This window comes from Prinia subflava, chromosome 1 (genome assembly GCF_021018805.1).
Source record: "Prinia subflava isolate CZ2003 ecotype Zambia chromosome 1, Cam_Psub_1.2, whole genome shotgun sequence".
NCBI lineage: Eukaryota > Metazoa > Chordata > Aves > Passeriformes > Cisticolidae > Prinia > Prinia subflava.
The window spans coordinates 62780432-62800382 of record NC_086247.1 but is presented as its reverse complement, the minus strand read 5'-3'; the positions used below and the strand labels follow the sequence as shown (position 1 = coordinate 62800382).

At 38.7% G+C, this 19951-nt stretch overlaps 1 protein-coding gene across 1 annotated transcript in view; it reads left to right on the top strand.

Moving 5' to 3' along the window:
• GALNT12 (polypeptide N-acetylgalactosaminyltransferase 12) overlaps positions 1-19951 on the top strand; it is a 45797-nt gene that overhangs the window by 4544 nt on the left and 21302 nt on the right. Inside the window, exons 2-5 of the mRNA XM_063398374.1 lie at positions 8064-8233; positions 8940-9129; positions 12470-12655; positions 14870-14987. Coding sequence (XP_063254444.1) covers positions 8064-8233; positions 8940-9129; positions 12470-12655; positions 14870-14987 — 664 coding nt within the window. The remainder of the gene's footprint in view (positions 1-8063; positions 8234-8939; positions 9130-12469; positions 12656-14869; positions 14988-19951) is intronic.

Below are 19951 nucleotides of genomic sequence, written 5' to 3'. Positions count from 1 at the left end.
CTGTAGGGCTAGGCAGACAACTGATACTTTCCTTAGCCTTTTACAGCTTATTACTATGTGTAAGAAATACAGTTCCAGTTTTTCTACTTGGCTTCTTTTAGTTTAAGGACTATTTTCCTTAGCATTGTTCCAGATTTTAAACGTTCTACTTTTTTTTTTTTTTCTTCTTTCTGTATTACAGTAGGGATGCATTTCTCACTTATTTTGGGGATAGTTTCTGTAAAAGCACCCAAGTTACCTTTTTGCTGGCTCTTGGTACAAAAGGAGCAAGTCAGGACTAGGCACTTTTGTGCCGACTCAGCATTTCAAGTCATCTCTTTCATGGTAGAAGCCTGATTCAGCCCCTGGGGCTCATTTTACTTGTGATCACAAGGAAATGGATTTTTAATTCTTTCCTGTCTTTCCTAGAGTAGCCACAAAAGCCCCCAAAATATTGAATGTGGTCTGTGTAATATTTTTCAGCTATAAAAAGAAGGTTTTAGAGTTTTTTTTCTCTAATTCTAGATAATCTTACGTGTTTTGGAGAAATTCTTTATATATATTTTTTTGTATATGTGTGATTTTATCTAGATGTTAAAGTACCTGTGCATATATCTTTAAGTGTCTTTGTATACATATCTAGATACACGCAAATGCTCAAATTCCTCTGTAACCATAATTTATGCCTATAATATTATTTATTTTGGGGGAATGTTATGTTTGACTTAAGCATAATAATCTTGTGCTAAGATTTTTCTGTCTTTCAAAACTGTTGACATCTAGATTATTGCTTGGTTTCAGCTGATTTAATTTTTAAATTGAAAAAGTTCCCAGATTTGTGATAGATAGTAAGCAAAAATTGATTTTTTTTTAAATTCAAAAACTGCTTTTATTGTAAACAATTATCCATAAGAATCAGGTGCATCCACACCTTATTTATAGTGATAAGTACAGTAACTTCTTTCCGTTATTGCTTTGTAAAATATATTTTCTTTTCCTGAATCAAATTACTCACACTGAAGTGTTTTGAATGTAGGTGTAGGAAATAGGATGTCTCTGTGGAAAGGTTAAATATATTTCACTATCTTGGAAGAAAATTGAAAGCATCTGAACAAAATGTAACCACTGTTTCAGCTCAGCAAAATAAAACAAAAATCACAATCAAAATCAAAAAACAGTGTCAAATTCAGAATTTCCTTCTCATCTGCACATCCAGAATCTGGGTCAGTTAGGAACTTCTGTAACTTTTCTCTAACAATTTGGAATTAGGAGGCTCTGGATTTCCTAAATTTGTGATTTTAGAATACAGATTTAGTCAGTTCTCCTACTTGGTCTTTCTAGACATCTTTTTCTTAATGTATTTCTTAATCTTTTAAAGTCACAGATTTGCTTTCTGTGACCACCTCCTCTCTACCCTCCAACTTCTTAACAAATATTTTCTTCTGTTTCAGACTTAGTGTCTTTCTTTCTTGCCTCTCACAATATTTGTACATAAGGTAGCACAGCTGATTATTATCTGAAATCTTAAGACAGCTTTTGACAGTCTGTCTTGTCAAGACTGTCTTGTTGTTGGGTGAATATTCTGTAGAACATTAAATAATCTGGGAAACTGTTTTACAATCAAGCCAGCCTCTGTTTCCAGAGACTTGATCGTATCACAGTGTTGTGGACTGTACAGGGGTACTTTCTCTGACATGGTTTGTTTCAGCAGATATAATTTAGGGAGCTTTTAGCCAGCCTGCTGGGCTGGGACGGGTGGTGGGGAAATGTGGGCCAGCACCCTGAACTTATCTCCATAAGTGTTCCAGCCTTGCCCTGAATAATCTGCCTATTCTGGCAGTTATCAGCACCTTGCTGCTATCTGCTTAGCTAATCACACCAAGACACACCTTCTGTAAACTGTCAGTGCCTTTTTCTGCAACAGTTGAACACATGTGGCCTGTGTAGGTGTGTAAAACCAGGTGGAGCCTCTCCATGCCCTGATAAACCTTTTTTTTTTTTTTTTTTTAATTAAAAAAAAGAGTAGTCTTATGTAAGAAAATAAATTTGGCATGAAAAGCTGAGTAGTGATTGGTGGAGATAAGAATAATATTTATCACATCCTTTAATTCCACTGGAAATGGTGCGCTTTTGTATCCCAGGCTTTGGGTGGTGTTGTTTTTGGCTCGTGTGCTGCATTTTATCCATAGGTTATTCTTCCACAGAGAGGGGTGAGGAGTGGATGTTCAATTACATATTCAGCCTGGAGTAAGGGACACGGCCTTGGTAACTGTGTGGGGTGGCTTAGAAACCAGTGCTGCCACCTGTGTCATGCTGCAGGGCTTGGGATGCTTGTGGATACATGTGCAGAACCCCAAGCTGTGGCTTGGGCAAAAGCAGAAAAGGGGGTAGAAGATCCCAGTACTGCTGTCTCCTCTGCTATGGCTTTGGGAAGGTGAGAGAAGGAGGGGTTTTCTTTTGGGTGAAGATACTTGGCTGGTACCAATGCCCACATTGCTGCCTCTGCAGTTTATGGAGTGGGAATGAAGATGGTGAAACCAGACTGAGATGCCCATGGATGCTGCTATTCATCCCCATCAGCCTCATTTACTTACAGCCTACAAAATGCCACTTTTGAGCACACCTCTTACTGAAAGAGCAGTTTAAGTCGGTTTTTTAACTGCTCAAATTAGGAAGAGGAAAGGAGGTTGTGTGGTGTGTCAGCATGTCTATGGCCCTTCATAAAGAGCCCAGCCAACCTGGTTCCTAGCCCAGCATGTGAAAGCCAGCCTGAAGTAGAGCCCTGGCAGTGTTTTCCAGGTGACACTGGGATGGGGTGTATATGTCACGTACTGTAGTCACATAAATCAAGTCAAATCATCTTCAGCAGTGGCATGTGCTGTTTTGCACTTCTTGGGAGAAGCTGAGCGATCCTGAACTTGCCTAGGGCATTCACATTGAAATTTCAAAACCAAAACTTACTCAAGTATACCTTCTGAAAGCATTAAATAATTTATGAGCAGTTTGTGTTCTTAACAAATCTTTGAAAACTCAGAGAACATTTTGTGGTTTTTTTTCTTAAAATATAAGTAACCATGCATACAGAAGACCGAATGTGGAGATTAAAAGTATTTTCCCTTTCTGTATCATTGTCACAGTTGTGGTGAAAGTCTTAAGTAAGAGCATGTCAGCAACCATTCGTAATTAACTCATGGCAGTGTGCCCAGTGTGCACACACATTCATGCTCTCTCTCCCTGTGTATAGATACACATCTCTTAGAGGAACAGCTCCTTACAAAGAAATTAATTGAGTGATTACATTAATTGACACAAATGTTCTTGAAAACAACCCATTTAATTTTGTTTAGGCATTTCCTGAGTGATGTCTCCTTAGTTTCCAATAAATAACCTATTGTAAAACTTGCTAAGAGAAGACTGTGTAGTGTAGTAGATTCCAAGGTTAATTTATTAAACTTGTCAGCTGTTTACTCTCAGTTAGGCTGTGACTTAAACATGCAGTGTAAAAAAGGCAAAGCCAAAAACCCAGAGGAATTTGAATGTATGATGATACAATTTTACATATTTGCCTTCAGTTTGCATTTTGTGGACTTAGATGTTTGAGTAGAAATTGTAGTGAAACACAGAGGAAAGGCAGTATATAGTGAATGTGGTTTTGTGTTCAGGTACATACCAGCATAATTTCTCTTTCTTCCCATCTAAAGATTAAAAGATTTATGGATGAACGCATTTAGAATTCTAAAATATAGATGTTGTCTTAGTGTAAGTTGATGAGAAATGCCAGAAGACAAGGCTTTTGTTTGTTTTATGTCTGTCTTATGCCACAGTGATCAAGTAGGAGGGTCTCTGGAACACCCACCCAGTGTGGCAGAAAGTGCCTGAGGGAAAGGAAGGATGATGCAGAGGCAGGATTCTGCTGGAGCATTGTAGTGTCCCCATCTGCTCCTTGGAAGATGGTTGGAGCAGTCCTGGCCATGTTTGCTCTGAGTGTCCCTCTGCTGTGCACAAGGCTTCTGCTTATGCATTTTCTAGTGAATCTGCAGGAGTGACCAGAGGGCAGAGACGGAGCAGGTGTCACTCCTTTGCATTGCTAGTCATTATTTACCAGTGTTTGTCATTGAAATCTCAGCCCTGTTTAAAACTATATACGTTTATTTTGATGCCTCTAGAAAAGCCTCTTGGATGTGCTGGCAACAGGTTTTTCCTCAGTGAGTGATTCTGGTGTCTGATAACTGTTACCAAAATCAGGTTGACTAGAGATATGTGCACTTCTCTGAAGAAAATGAACTCACTCAACATGCACAACATGCCATGTTTAATTTAGGTAATAATTATTTGTTTTAAAATACATTTAATTTTTTAAAAAACCAGTAAAGTTCATGTGATTGAATAAGATAAGGAGAACAGTGAAAGAATGTTGGACTTCAAATGCATCTGCATTTATTTCCCATGCTTGGAAATGTCACACTTACAGGCAACTAATTTCCTCATGTCCGTGTTATTTTTTACCAACCATTTGGTAGTTATGATGACTAGGTTTAAAGTGATGTATCACAGCCAGTGATAGGGACCATAGGTAGATTCCTATAGTCATTTAACTTCATTAATAGAAAAGTTAAGCAACAGTTCCATAGTCAAACCTCTATAGACAAGAAGAAGGTGGGGACCCACTGAGGTCTATTGGGCTGTGCTGGATCAGTGGCTTAAGAAGAGTGAGGTGAGTTGCCTTCTGGATCTGCCTTTATGGATCTGCAGAGCCCAGATGATCAGCTCAAAGGTGGCAGGTAATTTTTGGGATGAATAATGTGAGATGCAATTAATCCTGTTTTAAAGTGGTCCTCCCTATTGGAAAGGACCATGTTATGGGTCTGAGGGTGGCACTAAAAAGCAACCTACTCAGAAGCCAAAAGCAGCTTGCAGTATAGAATGCATAAATATATGTTCCCAGTATCTGCAAAAACATATTTTAGGACTGCTGTCACCAGTTGCTGTCATTTTAATGACATACCATAATTGATATGCATTTGTTTTCCTGAATAATCCAAAGTAGGAGTGAAATGATTCACTTGGAAAATAGGAACTGGGATACTTGGCTTGACACATGGAGAATAAAAGTACATCTTGAAGTTTGCTAATGTGAATGCAGAAGATGAGCTGCTAAGGTGCTTCTGTGATAAACAGGAGTTGAGAAATGAAAAAAATGAGTTATGACCACTAGGCTTTAAATTAGGTTTCGTACTCACAGTGGTTTTTTTAAAGTTTTTATGTCTTGTGAAGTGGTAATGTTTACTGTCCTGTGCATATGCATGCCACTTAATTGTTATTCAGCAACATTTCCAAGCATTTCCATTTCAGGGATTCATTACTTTTTAAAAGATTTTCTTATGCTATAATTTTTCCAGAGTTTAAATGCTTTAGGTTTGTAATCTCCTGAACAGGATTAATTTTTAAAGGTTAGCAGAACTCATTACAGAAAGATAAGGAAAAGTGCCCTTCACTTTAGCAACACTATTTGAGACTGCTAACAGCTGAGATGCAAGAAATATATGTCTTGGAAATAATACCTGAGATAAACATGCAAATCTGCACAGAAGTTGAAGTTTGTTCCTTAGCCCTTTTTTTTTTTTTTTTTTTTAATTAAAGGTATCAGGGTACTACTGCTCAGGTCAGGGTGGCTGTGCTGGCCAGCAGTCTGCCCTGCTACCATGGCAGGTCACTTCTCTGCACTCCTATGCTGCCTTCCACCATGGAGCTGGTAAATTAAACCCATTTTTTAGTGCTGACCTCTTTCTTGACTTGGAAACCTAAGAAATGTGTGTTCTGGTATGTGCTGTAGTAGGCTGACCTTTTCCTGCAGTGTGAGGTGTGCTCAAGGAAGGAGGCAGCAATGCACAGTGAATCACAAACAGTGTGGGGATTGCCTTTCTCTGCGCCAAATTATGTTTCCCATCTCCAGCATGTAATTTCAGGCAAATCTGTTGAAGTCTTTACTCTATAATTAGACTTATAAGCTTCTTTAGACCTTTTAGGTTTCCTTTCTTTAAATGGAATACTGCATTATTTTTCCATTAATCTTCCTGACATATTCTTCAAGAATGTGGGGTTTTTTTGTTTTTGTTTTGTATTGTTTTGTTAAAAATTTATTTATTTATATTTTGCTTCAGTTTTCTAAAATGGGTATGTAGAGATCCTATTTCCATCAAGAAATGAACTCAAAATCACCTGGTACTGATGACTAAGATATATATATATACATACATACATATATATATATATATATATATATATATATGTATTTATATGGATTTTTTTTTCCTGGCAGCATGGAGCGGAAATGTTTTCCAGTAGGCTAAAGTAAATATGTATTTCTAAAATTGGATTCATACAGTGGGTTTTTCTGCATTAAAAATAAAGATGTTAATGAAAATGTCTCTCGTCACTCCTTTTCATTTTTTATGTGTCCATACGTGAATGTCTGGCTCAATAAATCACTTTCTCACCAGGTGTTGGTGTGAGACAGTTGCCTCTGTGAAAGCCCCTCAGGACAAGTTACAGCCAGGAGGGACAGGCGTTTTTGTGCTCCACTAGATCACTGTGTGTGTCTGTGTGCACCTTCCTGTATATATATATATATATGTCTGTGTGCATGGGTGTCATTGCATGGCATTCCTTTCGTGTTTGGGAAGCAGCCTTTGGGTGTCTCCTTTGCCTGAGTGTCTTTTGTCCTTGTTGCTTCCTCATTTTAATGTATTTACTGCAGAACTGCTCTACAGACTTTTTGTTTTCCTCGTAAGAATTCTAATTTTAGGTATAATCAGATTCAGGTTTTTTTTCTTTCTGTACAGCAGATCTTAATAGATACTGCCTAATCTTCAAAGAAACCTATAAGCCTTTTTTTAATTGCAGACACAGCAACCTTAAATAGTTTGTTAAAATATTCTCAGTGTGCTATAGGTAAGCAGTTTACTTTTAATGTCATTTTCTTCGTGTTTTGGGGAATTTTTGTGCCCCTAAATTGACCTAAGGGATTTTCCTGTCACATTTTCTACTGGTCAGTTTTAATTTCCCGTTTCAGCTCCCCATTGCATATGTTCTGAAGGATTTGCTGCTGTTCTGTTTTGGTAGGAGGGATGTCCTACCTGCTTTGGTATCTGTTGTGATTTAACAGTCTACAGAAGTTGAAGTCTGTCCTTCTGCCCCTTACAAGCCTTGGTGACTCCAGGCAATAAAAACTGCCAATATGGAATGCTCTAGGCAAAGAGGAGAAATTGTAGAAAATGCCATCGTTATTTTAAAATTCTTCTAAACCAGGGGATTCTTTTAAGAATTTATACATTTGGCTCAGCTATAAGTTTCTTGGCGTCCTTATGTTCATTTAGGGAACTTCCTATATGTATTTATAGGAAATACATTCTGGAGCTTAATCCAAAGGTTTGCAAACTTGCTGGCTCTCCATAGAGTCAAATCCATGCATTTCTATATCTGTTTTAGGTTTTCGTGGATTTCACTATTAGATTTTGCCAGTTGTGTGGTCTCTCCAAATTCTGTTTCAGTGTACATACATTTCAGTTTTGTTGCTGGTTGTTTGGTTTGGGATTTTTTTCTCTTTATATGTTGCTGTTCCTTCACAGTTGTATTTTTACTGTCTAGCACTTGTTCTATTTTCCAAAGCAACAGTTACCACTAGTTTATGTTACTGATTTTACTGCACTTAGGTTTTACATTTCTTTTATTTTTATCTTTGATCTGAGGCACATTTTGGCCATTGCTTATTCTTCTATTTGAAATTGTGCAAAGACAGCTACTGCAGCTACACCAGCCCAGAATACCTCCTATTATTTTTCTTTTTAGACCTTTTGGTAGTTTACAGAATTTTATTCATAATTCTTGTGTGGAAATGGAACCTCTGTAAGAGCAACTTCCTAATGTCTTCTCACACATTTTTCCACACACATGCAGTTCTTTTAAGATCCTTTCTGTGTTCTTCCTTGCAGTTAGTAACTAGCATACAAAGAGATTTGAGAATTGTTTCCTGAAAATTAGTAAATGCTTTTGCACTTGTACTACATATTATTCTTCCTTTACAGATGCAAAGAGAAGAAATATGATTATTATAGCCTGCCAAAAACCTCTGTTGTGATAGCTTTTTATAACGAAGCTTGGTCAACGCTTTTGCGAACTGTTCACAGTGTTCTTGAGACATCTCCGGATATACTTTTGGAAGAAATTATCCTTGTAGATGATTACAGTGACAAAGGTAGGAAAAATAAGTATAAATAATATTGATTGTTGATGGGCTTTTTTGGTCAGCCAGTTCACAGGAGAAAAAGTTATGCTGGTCAGGTCATTTACCAGAAAACTCTACAACAAAGGACTCTCACTGAAAAATAGCTTTTTCTATTGTGCCAGTGAAAAATTTGGCTTATCGACCAAATTTGGTTTGGAATGGGGAAGCACATTTGCTGTGTTGTAACATGAGTGCTTGTGTGTATAGATAGACTGCAGTCTGATCAGAGCACTTCAGGTTTCCTGAATTGAGCAAGTTTCAATTGCTCCAATGCTCCCCTGGTGTCTCATATAATGACAGTGACCTAGTTCTTTGGTCTTGTTTGAACAACAGGACATAAAGGCAATGCTGGCATTTTCTACCACACATGAATTGTGTTAAGAGTAAAACTTTTATATGGAAAGTCCTAAGGCACTTTTGAGAAGCATTTGTCAATCTGGGAATGTATTACAGAGGTAAATGTGAAGCGTTCAGTTTCTTAAAAGTAACTGTGATTTGTGTCCATCCAAGTTCTGTGCTTTTTTATGTCCTTTCTAAACATACATAGCAGAATCCAAATTCAAAATGCCACAACCCTACTGTAAGGAATATGCTAGTGAGGAGAGAGCTTCCTATGGCATGACATAAGCAAATATTTTCAGACTATGTTATTCCCTCTCTTTCTGGTTCGTTACAGAGCATTTAAAGGAGACTTTGGAAAACTACGTGGCTGGCCTGCGCAAGGTGCGTCTCATCCGGGCAAACAAGCGAGAGGGGCTGGTCCGAGCGCGGCTGCTGGGGGCGTCTGTGGCCAAAGGAGACATCCTAACGTTCCTGGACTGCCACTGTGAATGCCATGAGGGCTGGCTGGAGCCGCTGCTGGCAAGGTGAGCTTCTGCTCCGGGCTGGTTTTCTCTCTCACTGGAGAAGAAGGGGTGAGACAGTTTGGCCCACTCCTGCAGTGGAAAAATTACTCACGGTTCACCAAAGGTTACTGCAGTCTGCTCCCTGAGGCATTGGAAATGTTTGGTGTTTGTCTCCTGGCTGTGGGAAGCAAATGGAAGTGTGAAAGATGACATCATGATGCATTTTGTTTAGGTATTTTTCTTTGGTTTTTTGTGTTTTTGTGGGGTGTTGGTTGGTTGGTTGGGGGTTTTTTTTGTCCAGAGGACCAAAGCGCTCTTCTTCTTCAGGCAGTGGAAAGTTTTGGATTTCAGGATGACAAGACCACAGCCCCAGCTTTGAACCTACCTTGGCAAAGGAGGCTACTTCTGTCAGCCTGGGTGGTGGATGAGTAGAAGGTCTGGAAAGATGTGTGCCCTGCAAAGCAGTGTTTGCATAAGCAGATTGGAATACAAGTCAATAAACTCCATCTTAGTCCTGAGCAAATCCACCTTTCCAGACTGGTTCTGATATAAAGGATCATGGTGTAGGATAGGGAGGAGTTAATGTTATGTCAACACTGACTCTTGCTTGGAAACCATCTGTCCTGGGACACTGTGCTTTATGCCTGTGTAGTCTCTTGTCTATTCAGCAGGTCTGTCAGCCTCTTCAGAAAACTTCTGGTAATTAACAGCAACCAAGCAAACAAACAACAAAACACCAAGGAACCTTCCCAAAACTCTAACAAAAACCCCTTAGAAACCAGAATACTAGCCTTCTGTTACAGCTGAGAGTATTTATTGTATTCTTGAAGCCTCACCCATGTGTATCCAGCAGCCATACATGCACTTTTCCTGCTATGAGTTCAGCCCCTGGTACCTCACCACAACACCTGCATCACACCATGAGGCTCTCCTGCTTTTGCCCCTTTTGCTAGCAGTTCATGTCTTTACCCCCTTTGATGCCATTAATGGATATTGGTAGACACAGGACCTGAATCAGACCTCCTAAATATTATGTATAGAAAACCAACTCTCTTTAAAACATAACTAAAAGGAAAAAAAATATTTTCTCTAGGCCAGTGATTTGATTTGGATCTTGTTAAGATTCCCACCAGGTATTGTAGACTACAGAGAAGGACCAGAGAAAGCAGCCTTTTACAAACTGGAGAGAGACTCCCAAAAACACATAATGAGATGTGTGTGAGTCTTCCTGATCCCTAGCGGCACTTGTGTTCACAAGTTCCCCACGTCCCTTTGAGATTATATCTAGAATACTATTCCAGGGGTTTTTTTTGGTTTCTTGAAATAGTCACACTTACCTTGTTTCTAAATTTCACGCCAAGGGTATTCCAGTTAACTGTGGGCTAACTATGATAGTGTGAAGAAAGGAAAAGGGATGCACATCAAATCATGAGCACAGGTTTAACAACTGTCCCCTGAAGAGAGACGAGGGAGACGGTGCCGTGATTGCTTCACTTCTTTAGCGCACCGCTAGATGGCAATCTTGAGGAAGGATTGGGATCACTTTAAACGCAATAATCACCACCTGTAAAAAGTTAGCCCTCTCTTGGAATTCCTGCCGTTCTTGCTGCAGATGCAGACATACATCTCTAAGGGGTTTTTCTGCGACACATCTGACTCAAATGCTTTGCAGCAATTCAACAGGGTTAGCATTTTGCAGTGCAAACATAGTTGTATTTGTAAGCTGCCTGTGCATTGTACCATCTAGTTAATTCTTAACTTGGAGAAAAGGTGATGGCTTTTCACTTACTTCATTCCTTTCATAATTGAAATGATATGCCAGCTACCTAGTTTTTACTTATTTCCCTACTTGGTACAGGAGGAGTAAAATATTATTACACTTTATTGATATTTTTTCTTTTTCTCTGTGTGTGTATCATTTTCATTGCTTTGTACAATAAGGATTTGTACAAAGTTTTATGCAAGTGGGACAGGAGATAACAATATTTGTAGAAGGCCTTTTGTGTGCTCTACCAAACAAGGTCTCTATGGGAGATCATAAAGAAGAAAGCAGCTGTTTCATATATTCTCTCCACCAACAAGAGGCCATTTCACACTTAAGGCAGTCTTTCTCAGCTCAGACAATATTACTTTGGAATTGCTGCTGTTCTCTGCTGTGTTTAACCATCACAAGCTACTCTAATTTCACAGTATGAGCTGTTGGTCAGCCTACAGGTTTTTAGCCTAACAATCCCATCAGGAATGAGCTCCCTTTGAATGACAGAGGCACTGCATCCCTTACTTGTTTGGCAATACAATATATTCAGTTTTCCTTCACCTCTGACATATGTAAATACAAGATGCAGGGCTAAAGTGCATCTTTAAGTCAATCAAGTTATTTCATTTCACTCAACTATCAGGAGATGTCTAACACTAGAACAGGGAAGGTGCTAAACAGTGGTTTAGGAGAAGGACCTTGGCTTGAGCTTGTGTGCTTGATGTTGCTCCTAGTACTGAGGGTGGCCATTCTAGAAGGTGAGAAGAAGGCTAAGAATCCCACTGCCTTCTGTAAGGATGAATCCTTTTGGAAAGGAATCCTGAAAACCCTTCATGATATTGAGAAATGGGAGGAAGGGATTTATCTCCTTGTAGAAGTATACCTCAAGAAATGTCATCAGCTCTGATGTATTCTTAGTATGATAAAGATCTTGACTATCTTTAGATAACCCTCGGTGTTAGGAATGTCATTCTGCAGTGTTGTCTTTTTTCTCCTTTTCATCTCCTATGTTGCTAGGGTTTCTGGAAACCTCCTTCAGTTATGTTTCGTGGTTGGAGGTCCAATTCCCACGTTGCAGGTTTGTTTTTTTCTAAGCTCAAGGCTTCTTTTCGAGTTGCTGTTGCAGTACCGAGTACAACATTTGCAGATGATCACAGTTGCAAGAACAGCCATGACTTCAAGGGCCCAGAGTCTCACTGGTTTATTATTTATCATTGCAAAACTCTCTAAAACATCTACCTGTACCAAAGAAAATGGACATTTTCTTGTTGATAAAGGGGTGCTGGCTATGGCAGCCAAGCCAGATGCTGAATGTGTTATCTCAAGCCATCTGGCATACCTTGCTTCCACCATCCAGGAAGGTTGATGCTTGCCAGCAGAGTCCATCCTGATACATCCTCCTGATGATCTCCAGTAGGAAAATGGGGGTTATTCTTGTATTTATCGTATCATCATTTCCTTGTTATTGCAGCATGAATTGAAAAGGAGCAAAACTTCATGTTTGATATTGTAAGCATTCTTTGTTCTTGTCAGTTCTTGTCTAGTTTTTTTATTTTTAGAGAAATTTCTAATGGAAGTCACGCTTTTGTTTTAAAAACATACCAGGATTGCTGAAGAGGAAACAGCTGTTGTCTGCCCTGTTATTGATGTTATTGACTGGAATACATTCGAGTACTTGGGAAATGCTGGTGAGCCACAGATCGGTGGATTTGACTGGCGGCTGGTCTTCACTTGGCATAGCACCCCTGAAAGAGAACAAAAACGGAGGAAGTCCAAGACCGACGTGATCAGGTTAATTTTATGCATCCTAAGAAATTGTGAATGTGTTTTTGATTTCACCTGAAAATGCCAGGTGCTGAGAGATATGTGTGAAATGAACATACTACTAAAGAGTAGTATTTTGTTTAGTTCCCCATTTTTTCCAAAATAGCTCCTGCTTACCATGCTTCTGGAAAAAATAGTGCTCCAAAAGCTGGAATTTCATCTTCCACATGGAAAACTTATTGCAAAGTAGTCTCTTGACTCCTCTAGGCAAACTCTTACAGATGCTTACCAGCACATGGAAAGAGTGTAACTGATTTACTAATACTGGAGGATGTCCTCTGTGCAAAGCAAAGAGGGCTGTGTTGTAAAAAAAAAAATTATCATGGGCAATGATGAAAAGGGAAAAAAATCATCAACCGGTAAGAAGGTAAAAGTAGTTTTGAAGATTTGTTTCTGTGCTGTAACGATAGTTGTAGTTCACTGTGCTATTTTCAAAGCTGAACCATTTTGCCAGTTATTTACTGGCGTGAAACAATACAGCTCTATCCACCATGGCTTCTGTGAAGGGCTAACTCATAGAGCTCAGACTGATGTCTTCATAATGGGTTTTAGTTTTGTTTTATTTTAAGACAAGATGCCATCAATGGGTATTATTTGTCACACAACATTGTATTTTAGGAGAGGTAAGGAGAATAGAACAAACTAGGCATCTGAAAATGGGAATGGTAGACAAGATCCTGATAGCTGAGGATCTGCTGTGTTCAACCTAGTCCTGTGTGCTATGGAAGTTGCTATATTTCAGCAGTTTATTGTAGTAAATTAACCTGTTCGACATTTTTAATACAGTCATTTTGCTAATACTTTTATTTGTTATTCTGTAGACCACAAAAATATGGAATTATTTTTTCTCAGTCTTTTGTAAGTTGCTTATCATGATATTAATATCCAGTGTTTCACAAATATTAATGAACTTATTCTCAACTGAATGAACTTCTTTTTTTTAATGGGAAAAGTGAGGTAGTAATTGAGGCTTTCTCAGCATGTATTAGTCCGCCTCCTCCTTAAAAAAAAAAATCTAAATACAGTCAATGTTTTTAAAATATTTAGTTCAAATATGATGCTTTTTTTTTGTTCATGATAAGAAGAATTATCTTTGACATGCCAAGATGAAAATGATGAGAGATAAAGTTTCATGGTAGCCTGAGGACTGTGAGCTCGACAAGTGTCTGGAGAAAGCAGCAGTGCTGGGAGTGGTGTCACCAACAGAGTGGTTTGGAAAGATGAGATCTGGAGGGAGACAGAAGGACTTGACTGGTTATGGAGTTTATTTTTCCTTCTGTCTTGTCTCATCTCATTCTGTTCTTTGAAACAACATATGACAGTGTGAGACAGTGTTGCTTCAAAAATATAGCTGGTAAAATTAGTTTTGACAGATTAAGAGTATTGATCATGCATCTTGCTTTTGTTAATATTTACCTCAGCAGCAATTTAGTAAAATTCACATGATGTCAGCTGAACTTACACACTTGGCACTTTAAAGAGAGTCATCCCAAGACTGTAAACAATAAGGAACAATACTGAACAAATACAAACTTATATATGTACACATTCTACCCTACTGGAAGTACATCCCTTAAGCGTGCTGTCTCTCCAGGCCTTGTGATCTTCAATGAGGACCCAGTCATGGCTCCTGATTTTTTTTTTCCCCAAATTTAGTATAAAATTTAAGAACATACAGATGGGTAGATATTCTCAGAAAAAAACAAGTCTCTTTAGGAGCTATATTTACTTAATAATTAAAGTCTGAGAGTTTTTTCAGTTGATATTAATGGCATCATGAATTGTTTTTAATTACTAAAGCACAAATATTTCATTATTGCTTAAGTAAAATAGGTAAGGATACAGCGCTTAGAATTTCAGAGCTGACTAATACAGCTCTGCCGCAAAGAAGCTAATGTTCTGTTATGTCAAGAGGCTCTTAATTTACACACAAAGACACTGCAATTGGAAAAAATTATTTTAACAATATTTTTACATGCTGGTGCTTGTTTCAGATACAATTTTTTATTATGAAATTATATTCAAATGGCCTCATAATAATTGATAAAATCTGACTGTTACTTTGTATCCAGAAAAGGTTGAGCAAATAGAAAATAAAAATATATTGTATTTTTTTATCTGTTGCATTGGTTTAATATTTTTTCTTTTTATTCAGCTCAGAGTTACTATTCTCTTTTATAGGTCTCCAACCATGGCAGGTGGATTATTTTCTGTGAGCAAGAAGTATTTTGATTATCTTGGTTCCTATGACACAGGAATGGAAGTCTGGGGAGGAGAAAACCTTGAATTCTCATTTAGGGTAGGTGGCTTAATTGAAAGTTTCTTTTCCTCAGAATACAACAAGTTCCTATTTCTTTCTTCATGCCCTTTTACTTAATGAAGTAGCTGTAATGCAAGCAAGTGCTAAGAAGGGAGTATTTCTTAAGGTGTTTATATAAATCTTGTTCTTGCACTTCAGGATAGCTGTACTTTTCTTCTAAATAGCCATTTAAAGCAATTTTTAAAAGCGTGTCTTTATTTTGAGCTCTAGTATAAGATGTAAAAACGGGTGGGATCCTAGTGGATGAAGTTTACATCCTGCAGCTTGAAGGAGGCTATTGGGAAGAAGATTTGTAGTGCTTTGATGTGACTCAGAGTTCTTGCTGTGGTTGATGGAGTGAGCAGTTCCCAGTGGGGCAGGAGAAGGCAAGTCCTGAACTAATTTTAAGGCTTTATTGTTTCATCTGAGAAAAAGTTTGTACAAAGGTTATAAAAGGTGGGAGGGAAGATCTCCAGTAACCATGCAGTTGTACCCCACAGGAGGTGTGACCAAGTGCTTGGGTGTGAGTCAGAGAGCTGTAATGAAAATGATTTACAGCAGAAAAAGAGAGGAGACACAGGACAGTCCAGCTGACAGCGAAGTAGTGTTCTCCTCTGCTCAGCTGGTACCAGTGCTGTGGCTGATTCCCACCGAGCACTGGCTGCCTATGGTTTGCCCCAAATCCCACTTAGCTCATGGAAGCCATCCAGTGGTGATGTAAGAGGGATGCTGTAGGGCTGCTTTCGGCTTTCACGGAGTTCACCACTTATTATCCTGGATTACCCTTGTCTGTTCTGCCCATCATCTGTTATTTTTGATGGTCATGTTTGCATTTCTGTGAGTCATTGATTTGTGTTACAGGAGGGTTTTTGGTCTTTTTACCAGGTGATAATAGATTTCAAGGTTAAATAGCATTTAATATTACAAAACCAATTACTTCAGAAAGGAGACATCAGCAGACTGTCTCTCGGAATGTTTGTGTGTTAACCAGAGAAGCATGGAGTCTTCCTGGCTGCTGTTCTGATCTCCTGCTGCCTGCAGTGCAGAAATCATAGAAAACAGGATGTAAAAATAAGGAACAAAAATTATTAGGCATGATAACAAGCACAGGCCTAGAGATGGTATGGCTTCTCTCTGGAGTGAAATTTCTCAGCTGGAAATGCTGTTTGATCTGAGTTCATGACCAACTCCTTTTTCTTTTACGGAATAGTTTCTGGCACATAAGCCCAAACACGGCCTACTCAGTAGTCTTGGTCTAGTTCAGCAGGCCTCCACCTGAAGCACAAAGCAGTTGACCCACCTCCATCAGCCCTGTGACCCTCTGAAGCAGAAATCTCTGGTGTATCCAGAAATTCAACTCCTCAAAGAAGACCTCTAATATGGCACACATGACATGCAGTTCTTGGCTTTCTGCTCTTTGTCTCCTCCTTTTGGGGAGACCAAGGCTGGCAGAGTACCCCAGTACCAGCTGCTGCAACCTTCCATTGCCATTGACCTCTACGAAGCTCTGGCAGCCAGTCTCATTTTTCATGTCACTGGTTCTGTGGGGTGCAGCAGCCTGTGTGAGCAGTGCCTTTACTCCTTCAACATGCAAGACTGTGGCCTCCTCATGGGACAGAGGTGGCCCAGCACACAGGAGAAGCACAAAGGGAGCAGCAGAGTCCCCAGGAGAGAGCTCACACTCTGCAATGGGCTAAGCCAGCGTGTAAGTGCAGGTGGATGAAGCGACTCCTGGGAGACAAATAGTTTAACAGGACAGGCTGTGCAATGGCCAGTGAATATGCCTGGCCATGCCAATTTTCCTAGTGCAGATTGCCAGTAGCATCTGGGCATTTGTACGCAGCATGCTTTGCTCTGTTTGATTTGGAGCCCTTGTACTTGTGCCTGTGTGGTGAGGATTTTGTGGAACAGAGCAGAGTGCTATGATGTTGTTTAACTGTGCTCTTTTGGCTGCCCGCGGTGTTCCAAGAGGTCAGAAGGGATAAATCATCGTTAGTGTTGTTGTCCTTGCGTTTTCTAGATGTGTCAGACCTGAAAATTAGGAGCAGAACTACTCAAAACCACTGTAAATTAATTTATTGTTGTTCTCCTCTCTGAAAACATCACTCTCTCCCAATGACATGAAAAGACTTGTCCTCAAGCCTCCTCTTTCTTGCACTTCGATTGTTCTGAGCTGAAGAAATTCTCTGTGGTTTTGAGAGGTGCAACAAGGACAAAGCTTTCGCTAAAAGCATGATGACTAAGAGAGATGGAGGCTACGTGCTGAATGCAGAATTGAGTCAATGTACCTTGATTTTGGATTGCTTAATGCTATTTGACTGGGTAAAATTTCACTTCATGGGCATAATGGGCTTTGAAACTCCTCTTTCTGAGGTATTCAAAACATGCTCTTTCATCTTCTACCTCTTGTACTCAGAGCAAATGGAATCTGGTTGCAGCTTCTGTCCCCTCTCTGCTCTTGGTCCTGCAAGTGGCGCTGCAATGCAAATTTGTTTCTGGACCAAGGCTTAGTATGTCTGTGGTCTGTCCTTCAGCCTACCACGTGCAAAAAGGCCTTTCTTCCCAGAAATGTTACTGCCCATGAGCCTGGATGATACACCTCAGAACACTTGGGGTCTTCTCTTTTCCAATATTTTTGTATTGTTTGTTTTTGTCTGGATCTGGAACTCTGTCTTGTGTTGAGAGCAGCCAGGGTGGGTCCATGTGTCTGGTGGGTCTCTCCACCCAGAGAGACCCACCTTCCAGCAGATTGTGCATGAGCACCACACTGGGGGTTTAGCCACAAGTCATCAAGAACAAATTGTAGCAGAGAGAGAGGAGCAGAAATTTAGGGTTTTCCACATTTTGCTCTTTTTTAGAATGTAGCATCCTTTTCATGTTTTTTATTTCTTCTATATAGTCTTAAAATGTTAGCATGAGCTGGTAGAGCTTTTATTCTTTAGCATTCATTGACCCAGCACAAGGTCAGTTGTCCAGAGACCCTGGCAGGGATGACGATCTCAAGGTGAGATTCTGAACGTTTTCTGTAGGTTTTCATAATGTCACCATCTGTCTGTGAAAACAAAAGAAAATATGCTGATAGTCTGCATGCATCAAGATGAAAGTGAAAGTAAAAAGGAATGTCACCTTGTTTTCTTAGTGAAGGAAAAATGTGTGCTTTTATAATGAGAGCTGTGAGTTATCCAGACCTAGTAAAGAAACAGATCTGCAGGTACGTGAGCTTGCAAAATATTCGTGAAACCTTATTTGCTTTTCTATTACAAAAGGTTGAACTAGTTTTATGGAGAATCTTCTGCAGAGCCACTTATTTAGTATTTAGTAATCAACTTTAGTTTCTCTATTAAATTTGTAGCTTTATTTTATGGCTGTTCATTTGTAGCTGATTTTATATGAAGGTCATATTTTTTCCATTAAAATGAAAGTGAATAAACCTTTTGAGGAATTGTTTAGCTGAAGTATATTCAATTTTCTTTTGTAATAGGAAGACAAGATAATTTTTATACTGTTTTTATGAAATACTTAGAATGTAATGAGCATTGCTTAGCAACCTACAGTTATTTTTTGAAGAGCTTTAATTATTAAAAATTCAGCTGTTATGGAATTCTCTTTTTGTCATGAATTTAACAGAGGCATGGTCAGTTTGTTTCATTCCTTTGAAATCAGACTTTATCATGAAAGAGCTGAAGCATGTGCTTCCTTCTTAACAACATTTTTATTTCAGTAGTCTTTATCATCTATTCCTAATATCTTGTTTAAAAGTAGATTGATCTAAACAATAAAGATGAATAAAAAATTCTTATGTGGAATATAACACTGGAAATTGTTAAACTAATAAATTTATGGCTCTTAATATTTGCTGAAAAATCTTGAATGGTAAATCGCAGCTTTAAAAAATAATCCTGAACATAGAAATAATAATTACGAAAAATATTTTTTTCAAACAAATCTCAAAAAAGGAGGTCATAAAGTGAAAGAGTATAGCTGGTTTCATAGCAGCTTTTGAAATGGCAGTAGAGTAACTTACCTAAGAAAATATGCAAATTTTAAAAGATCAGTTCAGAATTCTAGATTTCTTGTATAATTCCTTTAATCATCTTTATTCAAATGACAAATATACTGCTTCCCTGAAAAGCAGCAAAAAAGAGGACAGAAACCTCACATGAAAAACAAGCAATGAAAATTTTAAATCCAGGAAGTAACAATTATCCAGTACTCCCTATAGCTGAATAATGAATTACCTATATCTTTACGGAAACTCTCTGTTTGAAAAGTAAGCATATTATTACAATGCTTACACTTTGATAATTAAACACAGTATTGTGCCACACATAAAGTCCAAAACCAAATCCAATGTCCAAACCAAAACCAAGTCCAAACCAAAGTCCAATCCGTTGTTATCCAAAACCAAATCAATGGAGATGACACTCATTAATTTCCAAATTTCCAAATTTGAGAGAAATCCCAAATAACTTAAATAAACCCCTAAAATTAGTAGTCTGAAACCAAGTCCTGTCTTGTGTTAGCTGAAAGCCTTTAGCTTTTTAGATCCCTAAAACTCTTAGAGAGAGAGAGGTGGGAGAAGTCCCACCACTGATCTTTTGACACTATTAGCTGCAGAGCTTTTATTTGCTACCTCATATTTTTCACTCCTGCCGTGTTCATTTGAATAACATGTAATTAAAAATGTATGTCTTATACAAAAATGTTGTCAGGGAGAAAACCTCTACCCCATAAGCCTATCCCAGCTATCTTCCTTTGTCTTCCATTTACAAAAGAATGATGAGCTGCCACTTATGCATGGTTGAATACATGAGGAGAATTCAAAATCTATTATGGAAAGCCTATCAGAGCCATTGGTGACAGCCTCAGGTTAGGTCAAGTACAGCGATATATTCCTCCCATCTGACTAAATTTTGGAAAACTTGTTTCAGGCCTCCTTCAGAAACAAGGCATCTGCCATGCTG